This window comes from Acinonyx jubatus, chromosome C1 (assembly GCF_027475565.1).
Source record: "Acinonyx jubatus isolate Ajub_Pintada_27869175 chromosome C1, VMU_Ajub_asm_v1.0, whole genome shotgun sequence".
NCBI lineage: Eukaryota > Metazoa > Chordata > Mammalia > Carnivora > Felidae > Acinonyx > Acinonyx jubatus.
Window position 1 is genome coordinate 7,057,369 of NC_069381.1, and position 20,049 is coordinate 7,077,417.

At 45.3% G+C, this 20,049-nt stretch overlaps 1 protein-coding gene across 5 annotated transcripts in view; it reads left to right on the forward strand.

The window, feature by feature from the left end:
* The first annotated feature begins 2,992 nt into the window (after positions 1-2,992).
* UBE4B (ubiquitination factor E4B) overlaps positions 2,993-20,049 on the forward strand; it is a 121,057-nt gene continuing 104,000 nt past the window's right edge. Inside the window, exon 1 of one of the 5 annotated variants that reach the window (XM_053206877.1) lies at positions 2,993-3,662. In XM_053206877.1, coding sequence (XP_053062852.1) covers positions 3,639-3,662 — 24 coding nt within the window. In that variant the 5' untranslated portion in view covers positions 2,993-3,638. The remainder of the gene's footprint in view (positions 3,663-20,049) is intronic. The other 4 variants (XM_027060475.2, XM_027060476.2, XM_053206886.1 and 1 more) reach the window with 4 other exon arrangements.

A 20,049-nucleotide genomic window follows, 5' to 3' on the forward strand; every position in this document is an offset into this window, starting at 1 on the left:
TGACCTGCTCATAGGTATGTGGTCTCTTTTTGGGGTGATGAAATTGTTCTGGAATTAGTGATGGTCGTACAACCGTGAATACACTGACCTCTGCATACTTTAAATGAGTGAATTGTATGGTGTGTGAATTATATCACAATAAGGATGTTGAAAATAAGGAGTGAGAAGTGAATATATTAACATCAATGTCACCATGTCACCAGGAGTCCAAATTCTGGCTTACCCGGAATTCCTTTCCTGGAGAGCAGATAATTTGCAAAGCCAGTAGTGGTCTCATTTTACTCACAAATTCCTTGCATATCTAGCTGTCGGCTTACTATTCTAAGCAAGTACCAAAGGGGGAAAAATTGAAATTCTTCTAATTTTAGAATACAATCTTTAAGATTGTGGTTTAGTAAACCATCTAACAAAGTATATTCTTCGGGATGTGGCAGAATCTAGAATTTTATGATACTGCTACATTGAATGCTCAGTTTAGATTTCTACATTGCAAAATATTTGTATACTTCAGAGAACAGATCGGCAATTGACAGAGTGGGGTAGGGGTGAGCGACATGGGTCAGGCGGTCAAAAGGTACAAACTCCCAGTTGTAAGTCCTGGGGATTTAACATACAGCATGGGACTACAGTTAACAATACTGTATTATAGATTTGCCATACATATGTATAAAATACTGCATTATATATTGTATTGAGAATTGCCGGGGTGCCTGGATGGCTCAGTTGGTTAAGTGTCAGACTCACATTTGGTAGGATCAAGCCCTGCATCGGGCTCTGTGCTGACAGTGCACAGCCTGCTTGGGATTCTCTGTCTCCCTCTTTCTCTGCCCTTCCCCTCCTCTCTCAAAATAAATAAATAAAATAAACATTGAAAAAGAAAATTGCTAAGACAATAATTCTTTAAAAAAATTTTTTTTTAATGTTTATTTATTTTTGAGAGAGACAGACAGACAGACAGAATGTGAGCAGGGGAGGGGCAGAGAGAAAGGGAGACACAGAATCTTTAGCAAGCTCCAGGCTCTGAGCTGTCAGTACAGAGCCCGACGTGAGGCTCGAACTCACGAACCGTGAGATCACGACCTGAGACGAAGTTGGGACACTTAACCGACTGAGCCGCTCAGGTGCCCCAACGAAGACAATAATTCTTAAAAGTTCTCATCACAAGAAAAATACTGTAACTATATGTGTGGTGACAGATGTTAACTATCTTGGTAATTATTTTGCAAAATATACATATATCAAATCATTATATTGTAGCCCTCTTGCACTATTCGCAGGAATGCTACCTGGAGCAGGCGGTGTGGAAAAAAGAATGGGGGGGTTCCTAAAAGTTAAAAACAGAACTAGCCTCTGATCCAGCAATTGCACTACTGGGTATTTACGCAAAGAATACAAAAATACTAACTCAAAGGGAAACGTGAAGTTCATAGCAGCATTATAGACAATGGTCAAATTATGGAAATAGCCCGTGTCCATGGAATGATGAATGGATAAAGAAGAGGAACGGAATGGAATATTACTCAGCCATGAAAAAGAATGGAATCTTGCCATTTGTAAGGACATGGATGGAGGTATAGAGTATTATGTTAAATGAAATAAGTGGGTTAGAGAAAGACAAATACTGTATGATTTCAAGCATATTTGGAATTTAAGAAACAAAACAAATGAGCAAAGAGAAGAAAAAAAAAAAAAAGAGAGACAGAAAGGCAAACCAAGAAGCAGACTCTTAACTGGAGAACAAACTGATAGTTACCAGAGGGCAGGTGGGTGGAGGGTAGGTGAAATAGGTGATGGGAATCAAGGAATGTACTTTGTATCATGAGCCCTGGGTGTTATATGCAAGTGCTGAATCACTAGATTGTGCACCTGAAACTAATATTACACTGTATGTGAACTAACTGGAATCCTTTTTTTTTTTTTTTTTTTTGCGAGAGAAAGAGAATGAGCTGGGGAGAAGGGCAGGGGGGGGAGAGGGAATCCTAAGCAGGATCCACGCTCGGCATGGAGGCCGACATGGGGCTCGATCCCACAACCTAGGGATCATGACCTGAGCCGCAATCAAGTCAGATGCTCAACCAACCGAGCCACCCAGGCGCTCCTGAACTAACCATAACTTAAATAAAAACTTACAACACAGCCCTCCCAACCCACAAAAACTTATGTTGTACATCTAAAACTAATAGGATTTTAATAATTGCCTATCTCGATTAAAAAATGGTATTCTTGTGCAAGTAAGAATGATTTCTTTGACAGCAAAAGCTTTTCTCATGTCTGTGCAAGCACTTTGAAATTTTCTGGGTCTATCATTTATACTCTCAAATTTTACCGTCACTTTGGAACATGCTAAAATAAAACCCCAAAAACAAACCAAAGCAGAAACTCTCTAAAAGGCAAAAGCCAAATAAATAGAAGTTGTACTTTAGAGTTTCCTTCCAGATGGGCTTTCTCGGCGGAGGTAGAAGAGGGTCCAAAGGTTTTTTTCAGAACGTGAGCGCTCAATACGTTACAGAACCGGCCCCAGCAGGGAGACGTTTTCCGTTGTCCTTTACGTGGTCTGCATCGCCGAGCCGCGAAACAGCAATCGCCTGGGAACAACGGCAGCGCGGCGGGGTCGCGGCGCAGGCCCCCGTCCCCTCCACGCCCAGCTTCCCGCCAGCCCGGCCCTCCCGGGAGCCTACCTGGACCCGCCCGCCGCGCCGGCCACCCCCGCGCCGTCGCCATGGCACCGCCCCGCCCCGCCCCCCGCGCGCCGCCCGCCCTTAGCCCCCACTCGCCCCTCCCCCTCCGGGGCTGCTGCGGGGGGAGGGGGTGGGGCGGGAGCTGGAGGAGACGCCGGCGAGAGGAAATCGGCGGCGCGACGCCCGCGGCCCATTGGCTGCCTCGTCCTGGGGCCAGAAGCCCCGCCTCCCTGGCGGGGATCACGTGATCCCTTTCAAAGATGGCCGCCCTGTTGTTTTGATGAATAATACTTGGTGGGGCGAGGGGGTAAGAGTAGGGGTGGAGGGGTAGGAGGATTTACTCTTCCGTCCAGAGCATCGCGAGTCCCGTCCTCCCCCTCCCCCCTGCCCGGGCTCCGGCGTGGAGGCGGGGCGTGGCCGGCCTGCTTTGGGAGGGGAGGGGCTTCCCTCTTCAGTGCTGGGCTCTGCCTCGGCGGCTCTGGGGTCGCCTTACCTCGGGGCATCCGTTCTGCAGTCCAACAGTTCCCGCCAGGGGCAAAGGGTAGGAAGGAGAGCAGGATCTGCTGGAGGAAGCACACCTGCTGTGCCACCACCGCGAAGACACAGCAGGCTCAGGGCACGAGACGAGCTGGAGACCCGAGTCCCTGGTCCGGGTAACCTGGGAAGCAGAGGGCAATAGTGGCGCCTTAAGATAACCCTGTAGCAGCAGCAGTGGCGGCCAAAGGAGGCTCCTCGGGGCACAAGCGGCTGTAGGAGTCTCTGGGGCGATTGGAGTGACCGACGCCAGGGCGGTTCAGTGCCTCTCGTGTTCTTATTTTTTAACCTCTGACTATGCAATTCTGAAACCTCCCCCATTCGGGGGACCAGACAGCCCGATAGACACCTTCCACCCTCCTCCCGCCCTGGTCACAAGAACAGAAGGATCTCTCCCTAACGCCTTTCACCATTAAGAGAAAAGCGATGGAGGAGCTGAGCGCTGATGAGGTGAGGAGGTTGGGGGACACCTTGGGAGATTAGTTGGCAACTCTTTGGCGCTTTGGACAAGGAAGGTATTGCGCCAGTGGTGCCTGGCCTTTGGGCTTGGGGAAGGAATGGAGATGACATTTTCCAAGAATAAAACGGGTCCCTGAGTGGGTCTCTGGTTGTGTTCTCCTGTATTATCTTGCTCTCTTTCTTCATTCTGAACTCCATTTGCTTCTTTTCGAGGCTTTTAGGGTCTGAAGAAGAGGAGAGCACATCGAGGCGTTTATTCTTTTCCTCGGGTTGTTTAGGCAAGAAAGGCTACATTTACGTCAAGTTAATGTGTGCGTGCACGCGCGCCTCACTGCAGAGATTTAAAAAAATAATTTTGGGTGGAATTAGAATGTCTGGGTGTGTGTTTTTAAAGGCAGTATTTGAAATCCCAGGTATGTGTGGCTGTTGCATTGCATAAGTTGATTAAACAGACGTCTGTGTTTGGGGGTGGCCTACAGACAGATTCTTTGGTATTTAACAAAATATACATCTAAAAAGCTCAGTGAATTCCAGTTAAATTCTGCAATTTAACAGGTACTAGTGACCTCTGGCACACTTCTCTTTCATTCTGCCTTTTTCCAGTTTTTGGCCCTTTCTAACTTGTGTTCTGTGCAGGAAGCAAATGGAAGGAAATGACTTTTAAACTCCCATTATCATTTCTGGAAGGAGTCTTACAGATCCCTTTCTTGATGTTTTAGAGATCATTTCATAAGGTTGTCCTAAAAACGGTGGCAATTAGGGTACCAGGAATTTTCTGTGATCCTACCGACTTCGATCCCTTCCTTTTTACAAATTGGGAGCTTCCCCTTCAGGATCCCTGCTGGCCTCCCGCTCTTCAGCATACCTCCTCGTTTCTTTCACTAGTTCATATAACACTTTCCTACAGTGAAAGTAGCTATCCGTCAGGTTGGCTGTGCTATAAAACATACATGCTTTAGTTTCAGCTAGCGTAGTCAATATATTTAGTTAGGGACTCCAGTTCTCCAGGGATGCAGCATGCAAGAGGTGAGTTCAAGTGTCAGGTAGGAACGAAAACAAATAATTTTGTGGGTCATGCTCCTTGGCTGTTTGGAAAGTCAGGATGGCTCATTCTGTGTTACTGACTCTATTTTCTCAAATACGCCAGGAATGTAATCGTAACTAAAATTAGAAGAATATTGAACAGTTTCCTTCCTTGGGGTGGTAACTCTCAAGAGATCCCTTAGAGGCACTCTGTTTTAGGTAATTTTTACCACCCCTCCCGTGTCCCCTTTCTTTAACATCAATGTTAATGGGTAATGTCTCTTAAGGCAAAAAGTTTATATTTTTAGTAGTCCTTTGCTTCCCGAAATTATTTTTTTCGTGACGTGCTCTAAATCGTCATACTGGAGATTTCACCAAGAAATTGTTTTCAAACAAATGAAGCACCATATAATCTGAACGGTGGTACTTCACTTTACCCAGTTCTTGAGGAAGTTGTAACTTTTTTGCGACCACAGAGGAACAAATGTAATCATTGTGGGAGGAGATCAGAAAAGCATTTTTCAGGTTCAAAAGAATATTGAAATAAGTGTGAAAACTTAAATTTACTAATATTAAATCAACATAAAGTTATATTCGACAGTTAGGTGGCCTGAACACAGAGGAACCGTTCGGTAGCTGTTAATATACTCTCAGTGGAAGCTAGAACAAAGTTTTTTGGGGGAAAAAAGTCTTAAGTTTCTTTTTTGTTGTTGTTGTTAATCCATTTCCTTAATTCTGGGATTAAGTGAACAGTGTCTCAAGACATTTCCAGAATTTTTGCCTTGTATTGTTATTCTCTTGGTGGAAACTCTTGTCACAGATATGATAGGGGACATTCATTTGAATGTTGGAGAGTATAGAAAGTAATACATTCATGTTGCTGAAAATTCAAACATACATCTCAGGGTGAAAACAGGTAAGACAGTGATCTTTCAGGCTAAATTAGGAAATCAGGTAAGGCAGAGTTTTATCTCTTCACAAAATGGAAATGTGTGAGAATACGGTCTCTGGAAAATAAAGGTTGATATAACCAGCCTGGAAGCTTCAGGTTTTACATTATGTGTACTTTCTGGTCCCTCTCATAGATCAGCTGGAATTCTTACCCTTTTCTTCTCTTGTGCTAAGTACAGCCTGTCTTTAACTTCCTTGCTGTTTATTGTTTATGTAGCACATTACAGTGAGTTCACTGCTCTATGGAGTAGATCCATGACTAAGTTCATTCCCTTCAGGAACCTACATTCCAAGGCTTCACTATTTACATTACATTCCGTATGTACACTACTCAGACTTGTTTTCCATATGTCAAGATGATGCTATGAGTAGGGCAGGGCAGGTATTGTAAACTGTGTTCAACTATAGTGATGAAGTTGCATTGAGATGATTTGCTTTTTCCTTTTCTTTCATTCTTTTTTTTGGGGGGGGGGTGCTAAATCTTCTTTATGACCTAGTTCATCTTCAAGATGGCTGGCTGGGATAGTTAGGGTGTGGTCAAGGTTTTGGAAGAGGGGTAAGTAAGTCTTCCTTCCGAAATGCAGAATATGTGACCGTGCACTTTTTAGCAGTGTTCTTTGGGTGGAAAGGGACCGGCGTTTATTAACAGCCTTAGAAGCCTGCTCAGTGCCAGGCACTTGACAGACACTGTCTCATTAAATAAAACAGTGTGACCAAGGGGCGCCCGGGTGGCTCAGTCCCTTAAGTGTCCCACTCTTGATCTCAGCTCAGGTCATGATCTCATGGTTCGTGAGTTCACACCTCCGTTCTGTCAGTGCAGAGCCTGCTTGGGATTCTGTCTCTGTCTCTCTCTCCCTGGCTCTCTTTCTCAAAAAACAAAAACAAAACAAAGCCGTGCCGTCAAGCAGTCCTTACCTTTCCCTTATTTTACAGGTGAGGCAGCTGAGATTTAGGTTAACTGACTTGTCCGTAGTGACCTGGCTTCGAAGGTGACAGAGTTGGAATTCGGACCCGAGGTGCCCGATCTGAAAGCTCTTTCTGCTACATTTTATTGCCTAACAACTGGCAATAAAGTCACTGCAGCCTCCATACACGTATCCTACTAACATGCTTGATCTACGTAGTTTTTCTGTAGAAGTGTTGTTTTTCATGAATGCATTCATGAGGTGATCGAGTTGATAGTCTTTTTGGTACTGACTCTTTTTATCACGCACCCCCAAAATGGTTCACTCAGGAAACATTTTTTTTTTTTTTTTTAAAGATGCCATGTATTCCCAGAGATGCATTAGGTATGTTAGGAAAGAAAACAAGACAGTCGTTTTTCTGGAAGAAATTATGATTTAACTGGGGGATGGGGATGGAGGTAGAGATAAGTAGAAATCCAGCAGTTACAGTGCAGGGCGCTAAGTACTGGTGTGGAGGGATGCACAAGGCGTCAAGAAAAACAAGAAGGGACCCCTGCTAGGGCAGTGTAGTAGTGAAGACTTTCAGGATAAGGTGATGCTGAAGGCTGAGCAGTGGTTGCCAGGCAATGGCAGGGAGACTGGGGAGCCCAGGAAAAAAGTGAGCAGTAGTGGGACTGGGGACAGGAGTTTGCTGGGGGGGGGGGGGGGGGGGAGGGGGGGCGCGTGGTTGCAGGTGGCCCAGCACCAGATCTTGGAGGGTTTTCAGAAGTACCTAGGAGTTTGAACTTCCGCAGTAAGACTGCAAGAAGCCTTTGAGAAATGGTAAGAGGTTAGAAGGATAACTGGCAAGGGGTGTAAAAGTGGGTTGGAAGAAGGTGGCTGCAGGCCGGGGGCCAGACGAGGAGGCTGGTGTCGCTGTCTAGCAGTGAGGAGTGGGAGTCGAAGGGAGGCATTGGCAGTGGGAGTGGAGGAGGGCAGACCCCAGAAATGCTGAGGATCTAAGTTAACGCACTTGGAGTTGCAGTGATCGGATTGATAGAAAGGAGGCGGGGGTGGGGGAGGAGAGAAGAAGCCGATTCCTTGGTTTCTGGCTTGAGAGAAGGATGGATGGGGGGGGGGGGGGGGGGAGGGGGCCTGAGGAATTCCAGACAAGGAGCAAACAGGTATTTGGACCATTGAAAGATGAGTCAACATAGAGAGACCCCCACCCCGGCCTTTCTACTCTGACATCTCTGTCTCTTTGATCTTTTCTTTCTTTGTAACAGGCCTCAGAACCTAAGCTTACTTTTCCCCCACGATAGATCATTGCTGCCACTCACTTTATAATGAGGATTCTTCCTCAAGCCTGGGAGGAAAGTGGGATGTAGCCTCCCGGGTCCCTTCTCCACTCTTTTTGTTCATCTTAATCAAGGGACAGAGAATGGTTATGATATCAGCTAGCATTTATTCAGTGCTTAATATGTGCTAAGCACTTAACCTGCTCAGCAAGGTTGGTAATGTCACCCCATTTTACAGATAAGAAAGTTGAGACTAGTAGAAATTCAGTAACTTGCTGAAAAACATAGAGCTAGGAAGTGGCAGAACCCTGGATTTCTAATCCAGGGTCTGATTCCAGCGTTCTTTTTTTTTTTTTTTTTTAATGTTTATTTATTTATTTTTGAGAAATAGAGTACGATAGCCGTGGAGGGACAGAGAGAGAGAGGGAGACAGAGAATCCAAAGCGGGCGCTGTCAGCACAAAGCCCGACTCAGAGCTCGAACCCATGAACCACGAGTTCATGACCTGAGCCCAAGACAGACGCTTAACTGACTGAGCCACCCAGGCGCCCCCTGATTCCAGAGTTCCCAATTCCTTTACTAAACTACCTCCAACACAGAAATAATCTGAGCAAGTTTGTAATCTTTACAGCATTTTAACTGTCCTTTTGAGTTATTGCCCCAGTTATTGCTAAGAGTGGAGCTCGTCAAAATGCCCCTGTGTTCTCGTAGGGGAAGAAGACAGAAAGACTTCTGACGGGAGGCTCTTGGGTCTTTGGGCCTTTGCTTGGTACAGAGTGCATTTTCCCACAAGGTGCTTACAGTATGTCTAGGTGGAGGTGTCTTCCCGAAAGCAGCTCATTGAACCAAATTTACTGTTTACTTGCCGCGTGGTAGACACCACAGGAGCCCTGCCTGGATGGAACTTCCTTCCGGTGGGAGGAAACATCACAGACAGCTGGTTCCACAGGGGATGTCATTTGGTGATGAGCCTATGAAGAGAAACCAGATGGGCAAAAGGGCTGGAGAGTAGTGGGGATGTGGAGCGTGTGCAGTTTTAGGAGGTGGCTTTTGAATAGAAATCTTAGGGATGACATGGGGCTCTTGGGCGGCTCAGTCGGTTGCGCGTTCGACTCTGGCTCAGGTCATGATCTCCCTGTTCCCGAGTTTGGGCCCCGCGTCGGGCTCTGCGCTGCCAGCTCAGAGCCTGGAGCCTGCTTTGGATTCAGTGTCTCCCTCTCTCTCTCTGCCCTTCCCTCGCTAACACTCTGTCTCAAAAATAAATAAACATTTAAAAAGTTAAAAAAAAAATTTTAGGGATGATAGGGAGCCATCTGGGGGGAAGAGTGTTCCCAGGTACAAGGAACGGCAGGAACCAGGGGGTCACATCCTTGGTCTGCTCCCAGCACGGCAAGGAGGCACAGTGTGGCTGGAGCCTGCTGAGCTAGGGCCCGGTAGCAGAAGTCGTCAGTCATTCTAACAGCATAAATTTGAGTTCTTACACGTGGGGCTGAGTCAACCGTGAGATGCCCTCCCTACCCCCTTTTTGTCCCCCTTCACGTTTTAACGTCTTTGAAACTGGGATGCTTCTTCTGATGGTATGACCTGTGTCGGCCAGGTGGCAGGTGTGACACAGTCGTCATTTCCTGTTTATCTGCAAACCTGGTCGTACCTGTTTATGTTACTGCCCCTTCAGTTGAGTGCTATGGGTGTTAAATTTAGTTGCCATTTTAAATGCCTTCCCCAAACTCACACTTTGATCAGCAGTAAAAGCAAATGTTACTTTGTATGCAGAGAGGAATGGCAACATCTGTGGGGTGTCAATACAGGAGTAAAGAAAATGTTTGCTGTGGGAGGAATGACCACCATCCTGCGGTTAATTGCAGAGCCCCAACCAAGGGCGTTAGGGAGCTTTAGAGAGGCGGCAGCCCATAGGTTTGTGAAACTGTGCCACATTTTGAAATTGGACGTACAGTGAGAAGGATTGCCTTGCACACCTGGGCAGTGCAGCTGAAGGTCGGAGACCCTGCACCTCCCTCTGAAAGAAATTTCAAAGCAATGGGAGGCTGGTGCAACTGTTTACGACTCTGTCCCGGTCTGTTGTTAAGTCATTTTGTCCTGGTTTAATGGGCAGTATTTTTTTTTCTTGGCGGTGCAAAAAATAATAGTGCAGCTTACAATCAGTGACGTCTTAAATCTGGTGGAATATGATATATGCCCAGTATTGCTCTAGAACATGAGGATATACACAGTGAAAAATATAGGCAGAATGCCCTGCCTTCATGGGTCTTACATTATGACTTAGGGTTTTTTTTTTTTTTTTTTTTTACTTTAATTAAAAAAAAAATTTTTTTTCACATTTATTTGTTTTTGAGACAGAGACAGAGCGTGAACGGGGGAGAGTCAGAGAGAGAGAGAGAGGGAGACACAGAATCTGAAACAGGCTCCAGGCTCTGAGTTGTCAGCACAGAGCCTGACACGGGGCTTGAACTCACGAACCTCGAGATCATGACCTGAGCCGAAGTCAGACGCTTAACCGACTGAGCCACCCAGGCGCCCCTAATTTTATTTTTTTAAACTAATCTCTGTGTCCATTGTGGGGCTAGAACTCATGACCCCGAGATCAGGAGTTACATGCTCCACCAACTGAGCCAACCAGGTGCTTCATTCTGATTTATATTTTATTTTTTTTATTTATTAAAAATATATATATTTATTTAAAAAAGCAAATATTTGTTATTTAAAATTTTTTTAACATTTTTTTATTTTTGAGAGACAGAGACAGAGAACAAGCAGGGGAGGAACAGAGAGAGAAGGAGACACAGCATCCGAAGCAGGCTCCAGGTTCTGAGCTGTCAACTCAGAGCCTGACACAGGGCTCGAACCCATGAACTATGAGATCATGACCTGAGCAGAAGTCAGTTGCTTAACTGACTGAGCCACCCAGGCGCCCCAAATATTTGTTATTTAAAAAAAAATATGTATGATTTTTAGAGAGAGAGAGCACACATGAGCAGGAGAGGGGCAGAAGGGGAGAGAGAATCTCAAGCAGGCGACTTGGCGCTTGATCCCATGACTCTGGGATCACGACTTAAGCCAAATCAAGAGTCAGACGGCTCAACCTGGGTGACTGAGCCAGCCACCCAGGTGCCCCTGATTTATGTTTTAAAAGAATTGTATGCTGGTTTTTTTTTTTTTTTTTTTTAGTGTTTATTTTTGAGAGAGACAGAAACAGAATGTGAGTGGGTTAGGGGCAGAGAGAGAGGGAGACGCAGAATCCGAAACAGGCTCCAGGCTCAGAGCTGTCAGCACAGAGCCCGATGTGGGGCTCGAACTCACGAACCGCAAGATCATGACCTGAGCCGAAGTTGGACGCTTAGCCAACTGAGCCACCCAGGCACCCTGGAATCGTATGCTGATAAGTGCATTGACATAGAAAATGGAAACAGAGAGAAAGTTGGGCCATCACAGGAATCCCAGGACAGGGTGAGTGTGAAGAAGTGGCTTGTCACATATCTTGTGGGTGGAGCCCCTACAACTGAGTGATGGGGTGGACGTGGGGCGTGAGAGCGGAGTCGAGAGTGGCCGGGTGAGTCAGGATATCATTGGGCAGACCGTTGTAACAGAGACCTGAAATGGCAGCTTTGTACACCAGATCGATGTTTATTTCTCTCCAAATGGGAGTCTGGGGAGGAGGCCGGGGCTGCTGAGGCAGCTTTATGTTCATTAGTGGCCCAGGTGCCTACTGTCTCATTGTACCAATTTGCCTAACATAGGGTTCCATCTTTTGGTCTGTGCGTGTGTGCATCCTAGCAGAGGGAAGAGGAGAGGGGCATGGAGTCCTATTCCTTCTCTTGAATGGCACAGCTTGGAAGCTACACGATCACTTCTGCTCAGCCTCCCCCACCGCCCATTGGCCACAGCTCATTGCATGTGACTGGCCTCAGTCACATGGCCACAGCTCCTTGCTGGGAAGTGAGAAATACAGGTTCTACTGGGTAGCTGTGTGTTCACCTAAAAGTTCTCTTATGTTAGAAGGGGAGAACAGTGCAGGCCATTCTTTCCAGACCCTTCTTCCCAAATCTTGAATACACACACACTGCACCTTTCCAAAGGAGGCAGCCCTCAGTAAGCTTCTGAGCCCAGAACCTCTGGCTGGTTCATATACAGTCCAAGAACCTTTAGATTGAATACAAGATGTCTACTGCCTCCCCTCACACCCCCCCACCCCCCCACCCCCCCCCCCCCCCCCCCCCCCAGTTATGGACTCTGATTGAGTCGGTTAGGATGATGGAAATAAAACTCCAGTTCAGAAACGGGAAGCACGGGAAGTACGGACCCTTCACCGGTTCATAGCCATTGTTAGCTCTTGGCAGGCCACGTTGTGAGGACTTCTGCCTTGGCAGTGGTAGGAGTTCCTGACTGCCCATTTAGCAGCCCTTGGTCTGCTCTCTTGGAGGAACTCCCTTGTCCCTTGCCCTCTGTGGTGGTTTTTCAATATGTGTTTTCCTCTGGGGACAGGTCATTGGAGAACGTCCCCTTCCTGGGGATGAACAGTTTCTCCTGCTTGTTTCCTGCTGGGTACTGAAGGAGTTGGCTTTTTCAACCTGATTTAGCCCCCGAATTACCAGACTGAGTAGATTTTGACTGTAGGCCGTAGACATACCTTAGGCAGACCCCATATTCCCTTTTATCTCTGCATGCAGATCAGCAACTTGTAGCTTGAATCTGTCTCATTCTTGTGGGACTTCTTGCTTAGAAAGTGGCAAGAAGCCAATAAGCACCCAAATTGTGAATTGTTCGACCAGTTTCCCTAGAATTATCAGCCATATTGGCATGCAGCCGATTTTCGAAGGTGTCACAGGTTTTACCAAATATTTTGTTGTGCTCTACTAAGAGTTACCAACCTCCTATCCTGCAATATCTGTGCCCTTGCTGACCTCCAAGCCATTGCCACATATTTATAGTCTATTTAGGTTGATTACTTCCAGATTCCAAATTCTGTGCCTTAGTTAGGATATTGGTTTGGCTGCTGCAGCCCAGAGATCCAAAATAATAATGGCTTAAACAAGATAGAAGCTTATTTTTCTGTCAAGTAAAAATCTGAGTAGGTGGTTGAGAAGCTGGTTTAGTAATTTCATGATTACTAGGGAGCCAGACTCATTTTGTTTCGTACTCTGTCGTCCTCAGTTGATGCTTCTGGCTCGTAGTCCAGTATGGCGGCTCCAGCATCTACGCGCATGTCTGCATTCCAGTACTTGGGGACTAAAGGGGGAAAGAGTGTGTTCCTATCCCTTAAGGACGTGATCCCAAAGTATCACACGTGACTGCGTATACCTTCTTGGCCAGAACTTAGTCACGTGGCCACAACCAAATGTAGGTTGAATGTGTAATTAGGAGGCAACTAGCAATCTCTACCATAGTCATATCAAGAATCTTAACCTACACAGCTTGAAAAATGGGGTTGTTGTGTACTGAAATGAGGAAAATTGAAAGAAGATTGGAGGGAGAAACTAAGTTATGTTTCAGTCCTATTATGATTTTATCGTTTATCAGTTTTCCACGTAGAGGTGTTAGGTTGCTTGTTGACGTATGTTGGGTTTGCAGCCCAAGAAGGAGGTTGGAGTTGGGGATACCGATCAGGATGTGTCCGTATTAAAATCATGAGAATGGACAGATTACCTGGGGAGTGAACATAAATGGAGAAGAGAGGAGGTGAGAGGGCTGAGCCTTGAGCTCCTCCAGCATTCAGAGGTGGGGAGGAGATGAACGGGACCCGGAAAAGGACTGGTAGGGGACAGCCCCTGAGGTCGGAGGAAGGTCAAGAGGGCATGCAGTCCTGGCATCCAGGAGAAGAGGGGAGTGTTCAACTCTGTGTAATGTCAATAAAGTAAGTTAGTGGAGGACCAGACCTTGACGATAGGATTTGGCAACGTGGAGGTCATTGGTGTCTTTGACAGGACCAGTTTCATTGCTGGTGAATAGGTTCAAGAGGGAATGGGAGAATGGGAGGAGAGAATAGAGAGCTCAAGAGTGAGGCATAGGCAGGGCTGAGGAGCCCTGTATAGATGGTAGACGTCATGGGTTTAAGAAGTGGGAAGAAAATATTTGGTGAGCCTATCTTTAAAAATTTTATCTTTGGGGCGCCTGGGTGGCTCGGTTGGTTGGGCGACCAACTTCAGCTCAGGTCATGATCTCGCAGTTTGAGAGTTCGAGCCCCGCGTCAGGCTCTGTGCTGACAGCTCAGAGCCTGGAGCCTGCTTTGGATTCTGTGTCTCCCCCCGCCCCTCCCCTGCTCACGCTCTGGGTCTCTCTGTCTCTCAATAATAAATAAATGTTAAAAATTTTTTTTTTTTTAATTTTATCTTTTACCGTTCTTGGTTATAATCACCGATCGCTTTATTTACTCAGTGTTTACTCAGTTCCTTTCCCTGAAGTAGGAAGTGGAGGCACAGAGGTGAGATTTTGTGTATTATCCCTAGCAGGGTGTTTTGGACCTGAAGAGTTTCACATGTCAATCTTGAACCGTAATCAGAGGAACACTAGATTGTATTATAGTTAATTTTTAAAAGCTTTAATAAAAAAATAAGAGTGGCAGATATGTAGATGGTAAAATATTGTTAATTCCCTTTGTTTACTTTCAACAAGTATAGGTGGGATATTTACTAGATACTGAGGGACACACAAGTAGAGATACCGCCTCGAATATGATTAAGACCCAGTCTTTTGCTTCAGCGAGCTCACGCTCCAGTGGGGAGACAGGGACACAGGCAGCTAGAGTTCAAGTGCTCCCGTAGATATTTACGGAAAGGGACTGCCGTCAGGGGCACTTACTGCTGACTGAGGAAAGTCAGAGCGAGAAGCTCTGGGAGGAAGGATCGAGTTAGGCTTTAGTGATGGTCAGGAATTTTGACATTGAGAAAATTCTGTGGTGAGGATACATGTTTCAGTTGTTTCTTACTCTGGGCAAACTCTGTGAAAATTCATTCTTTTGAAATCGATTGTAGACATTATTAGAACCACTGAGGAAACACTGGAGATGGTGAAAAATCGGATAGGGCTGGGTATTTGCTGATCTGAAAGGTTTTACAATGTATCAGACATAGCCAGATATGCCCCCCCCCCCCCCCCCAAGCCCTCTGCACCACTGAGAGTCAGCAGAAGCTGGAGGAGGAGGACCCGGGGAGAAGCAGGGAGAACAGAAAAAGGTGTTTCATGAACCTCTCTTCTCTCCTGACGCTAATCACACTGCGCTGGAATTGTCTGTTGGCCCAGCCGACCAACTATTGCAACATAAGCTCCTGACTGCCCTTCACTGTTTTTTATCCAGCTCTCAGCACAGGGCTTGGCACAAAGTGGCCCGCAATAAATATTTGTCCAATGCAGGACTTGAATACAAGCTGTCTTTTCGTGACTCCCATTTCTCGTGTCGTAATCGTTTTTTGTTGCTGCTGCGTGAAATTGCGTTAGCTAAAGGGAGGCACTCGGAAGAAACCTTATCGACAGAATGTCATTCAGAGTCAGAGAAACGTGGGTTTTAAGCAAACCCACCAATTGGACGATGCTGAGCCTCAGTTCTTTCAGCTGGTGAAGCTGGGGTGTGAATTCCTATCTCATGGCACCGTGCTTCACATTAATTGCAGCCATATGTAAAGTCGAGCACACTGCCCTGGGCACAGTAGGTTCCTGGGACACATCAGTTCTCTCTCTTGGAGTCACATTGAACCGTACATAATTAGAACTTCAGTTGGTGCCCATATAACAATCTAACAAACCCTTTGCACGCACAGCATACCTCCTGAGATACCGCAGGGTTCACTCCAGACCACTCTACTAGAGCAGATATCAGAATAAAGCAAGTCACGTGCGTTTTTTGGTTTCTCCGTGCGTATAAAATTATGTTTACACTTTACTGTAGTCTGCTAGGTGTGCAATAGCATTACATGTATATTTATATGTATGCAAATGTAGCATAAAGATGTATCACCTTAATTTAAAAATACCTTATCGCTAAAAAAATGCTCACCATCATTTGAGCTCTCAGTGAGTCATAATCACCGCTCATGGCTCCCCATAACAACTATAACAATAATGAAATGTTTGAAATGGTGCGAGAATTACCAAAATGTGACACAGAGAGGCAAAGTGAGCAAATGCTGTTGGAAAAATGACACCGAGAGACTTGCTCGATGCAGGGTTGCCACAAACCACCAATTTGTAAAAACGTCGTGTCTGCAAAGTGCAGAGAAGCAGGAGCGCAGGAAAGCGAGGTATGCCTGTAAGAATGCCAAGAACGTAACAGGCAGCACGTTACTGGCTACTCTTAGTGCACAGGCCCTGGCTTGTGTGAAAGGTTGGGTTGGAATTTTCTCCCTCTACCCCTTACACTTCCTGAAGTCTCTCCTCACTCAGTATTAAGCGATTCTGTTGTCACCTGTCGGGCCTTCTCCTCCCTTTTTCTAGAATCTGGAGTGATCAGGTGGCCTCAAGGTCCTGGGGGTGAAGGTGGAGCCAGGAGGTTTGAAAGCAGGGGGGTGCTGTGCAGACAGGACCTGAGAAGTCTCGGGAGGAAACGTCACATACCAGACGTAAGAAATAAAACCCGAGGTGATGCAGTCTACCCAAACCAGATGACTGACTTTGTCTTCTGAAGGGCCTGCTGGTCCTGCAGGGCTGGGGAGGTGGTGGGGAGGAATCTCTGAATTGGATGTCATCGTGTTAACTGCTCACCAGCTGCTGTATCTTTTCATCTTGTCTAATTCTTTGAAGACAGTAGTCAGGCTGAGAAGAGAGGTGTCCTTTGAGTCCTGGCATTAAGAAGTGCTGGGCCTTGACTTAGTTAGCTTTCTTTTTCTTCTTTTTTAAAAATGTTTATTTCTTTATTTAGAGCGCAAGCGGGGGGTGGGCAGAGAGAGTGGGAGAGAGAGAATCCCAAGCAGGCTCCACTCTGTCAGCGCAGAACCTGATGCGGGGCTTGAACTCGGGAACCGCGAGATCAGGACCTGAGCGAAAATCGAGAGTCGGACACTTAACCGACTGAGCGCCCCTTAATTAGCTTTCGAATTAAACCCTGTGAAATGTATCCAGTGCACATTGTTCCTTTGTGCTCTGTCGGTGTTAGGTATAGATTCTAGACGTGTACTAGTGTCATGGTAATTTAATTAGTTAAATGTTCTGACTAAATGAGATAGCGCTTTGTTTTCATGGGCCTTTTTGGGAGCCAAGCTCCTAGGATTTCCAGGCGGATCATAGTGAGTACCTATAATCTGCCAGGCATTCTTCTAGAATCATATCAGGTCAGGGTCTTCTGTCAGATCTGTGTCTATACTTGTCACCAGGGCGGACGTCACGGGCATGTGACCTACAGTTAGATGGTTTAAGGCATACTTGGCTTCATGCTTCGCCTGCTGCTGTCTCGGAATTCTTAATACATTTTTTTTTTTTAATGTTTATTTATTTTTGAGACAGAGAGAGACAGAGCATGAACGGGGGAGGGTCAGAGAGAGGGAGACACAGAAGCGGAAACAAGCTCCAGGCTCTGAGCTGTCAGCACAGGGCCCGACGCGGGGCTCGAACTCACGGACCGCGAGATCATGACCTGAGCCGAAGTTGGCCCCTTAACCGACTGAGCCACCCAGGCGCCCTGTAATTCTTAATACATTTTGAGCAAGACGCCCTGTGTTTTCATTTGACACCAGGCCGGTTCTGTAGCTGGTCCTGCTCTGTTGTGGCTTTCTCTGTGCAGGTGGATATATGTCTGGGAAGAGTATGACTCGGTCCCAAGATTATAGAAGACCATATGAAACCTCAACAAACAGAGATGTTCACATCCTTATGTGGAAAATGTTAGTATGTGTCTGACTGTAGTGCGATGTCATTAATAGCGTTTCTTGAGATGCTAAACAATTTTCTACGTATATGTGATTTGGAATCTTTGGATAACTTATTTCACTTCATCCAACAGATTCACTTTTTTAAGAATCAAGATTTTTGATACATACCCAGTATGGTATGTATTTTGGTCATACTTTTATAGTAGAAACACTTCTTTTTGGAACTATGAATTGTTTTAAAACTAAAACTGTATGGGGTGCCTGGCAGGCTCAGTTAGTAGAGTGTGTGACTTTTGATCTCAGGGTCGTGAGTTCAAGCTCCAGTTGGGGTGTGGAGCCTACTTAAAAAAAAAAAAAGAAAAAAAAAAGGAAAAAAAACCCCAAACCCTGCAACTCATGTTGCTTTTAACATTTAAAAAATTTTAAATAAAAAAAGATGTCATCCAAAGCCTAGTTTTTTAAAATGTTAGTGTTTCTTTGTAAATACTTAATCTGTGCTGGCCAGTCAGGTAATATGACTGACCAAAAATAATCATGTACAGATGATCAGTTTTCAGAAATAATAAAGTACATTTCATGTTAGAACTAGAAAAGTTCTGTATGATATGGATGGCCTAATGGGGAAAACCTATTTCTGAGAAAGAAATGAAAATTGGTGGAAAATTTAAAAATATCTAGCAACCTTTGTAATCAAGTCAGTAGAACTTTCTATGTGTGATTTGATTTACTCATAAAATTGTCCTGCTTAGGGTAGTGAATGATATGAACAACCAGAAAAAAGCAGACAGTAAATTTTTTTTTTGAGACCAGATGATGGGAAAAAAATGCTAAAAATTAAAGAAAATCCCCAACAGCCACTTTTTCCATATTGTATATAGATCTGCCAGAGGAATTTACACTTTGGTTTTGGCGATAATTATTTTGTGGGCCAGTTAAAAAAAATCATAGCCCCCGTTGAGCTTTGAACACCAGTTACGTATAGTCGATATTTAGATTATCGTTTATGGCATTTTTGTCTTAGGATGCTAACGTGTCACAGCCTGTGTATGTTTGTGTTTGATGAATAATGATTAATTAATGAACCTTTTCCTTTTACATTAGTTAATCTTTTACTTATAAGTACAGATCAGATATCATTTCCATGGAGTATCATCAAAAGAAGTGCCACATTGTTTTTTGTTTTTTTTCTCCCTCCAGGACAATTTGGGGCAGGTGAGGGGGTCATCTGGAAGGGCTCCGGCTTGTTCATTTGTTTTTGGTTTGTACAGACGTCCTCACGTTCAAGAAAGTTTGGTGAATTGTGGTCTAGGGTAATGTGAATAAAGCAGTCTTTTGCCCTGAGATCTTACGATTAGAATGGGTTATGAGTGGGAGAATTTTAAGTGAATGCCATGTGGCAGAAAATGCTCGTAGAGGTGTCCCATGGGATACCTCTTCATCTTTTTTGTGTGACGTTGTTACCTATAGTGACAAGCACATTCACCTATCCTGGGACAAGAGGGTTCTGTGAAAATGTGACTTTTTAAATTTTATTTATTTATTTATTTATTTATTTAAGAAATTAAAAAAAAATTTTTGTTATTTTAAGTAGGCTCCATACCCAATGTGGGGCTTGAACTCATGACTCTCAGATCAAGAGTCGCAGGCTCCACTGACTGAGCCACCTAGGCCCCCCCATCATTTCTTTCTTTTCTTTTAAAATTTTTTTTAACATTTATTTATTTTTGAGAGAGACAGAGCGTGAGCAGAGGGAGAGGGAGACACAGAATCCGAAGCAGGCTCCGGGCTCCGAACTGTCAGCACAGAGCCCGACGCGGGGCTCGAACTCACGAACCGTGAGATCATGGCCTGAGCCAAAGTCAGACACTTAACTGCCTGAGCCAGCCACGCACTCCATCATTTCTGATTTTAAAAAGGGCTTGTTAGCATTGGCAGGGGGCTGATACATAACCTGCAGGAGGAAGTTAACACGAACAGTCCACGCTAGGAAGGAAATCTTTATTCACACCAAGAACTTGATGGACACGTAGTGGCCAGATGAGTATTTTTCTCTCCCCGAAAGAGCACGCTTTCTTGGACACGGTTGTATATAGATCTTCTGGAGTACCGGCTTTAGGATTCAGAGTGCGTGTGAATATAGAGCTTTGGTAGAGATTAGAGGAAACGCGTGAATCCTCTTCCAGAAGAATTTACACTTGGGTTTCAGCAATCATTATTTTGTGAGTCGATTTAAGAAACTTTCCTTATACCTGGGTTTTAAACAATTCTGTAAAAATGTTTAATGCTGTCTGTTTCACTTGGTCCCTTTCAGGGACTAGAATCCGTTTTATGGAATCGTGTCAGAAGTAGCTGCCACTTGGTCTTGTCGGTTTGACCAGGTGGGATCAAAGACGAGGGTGGGGCCCAGACC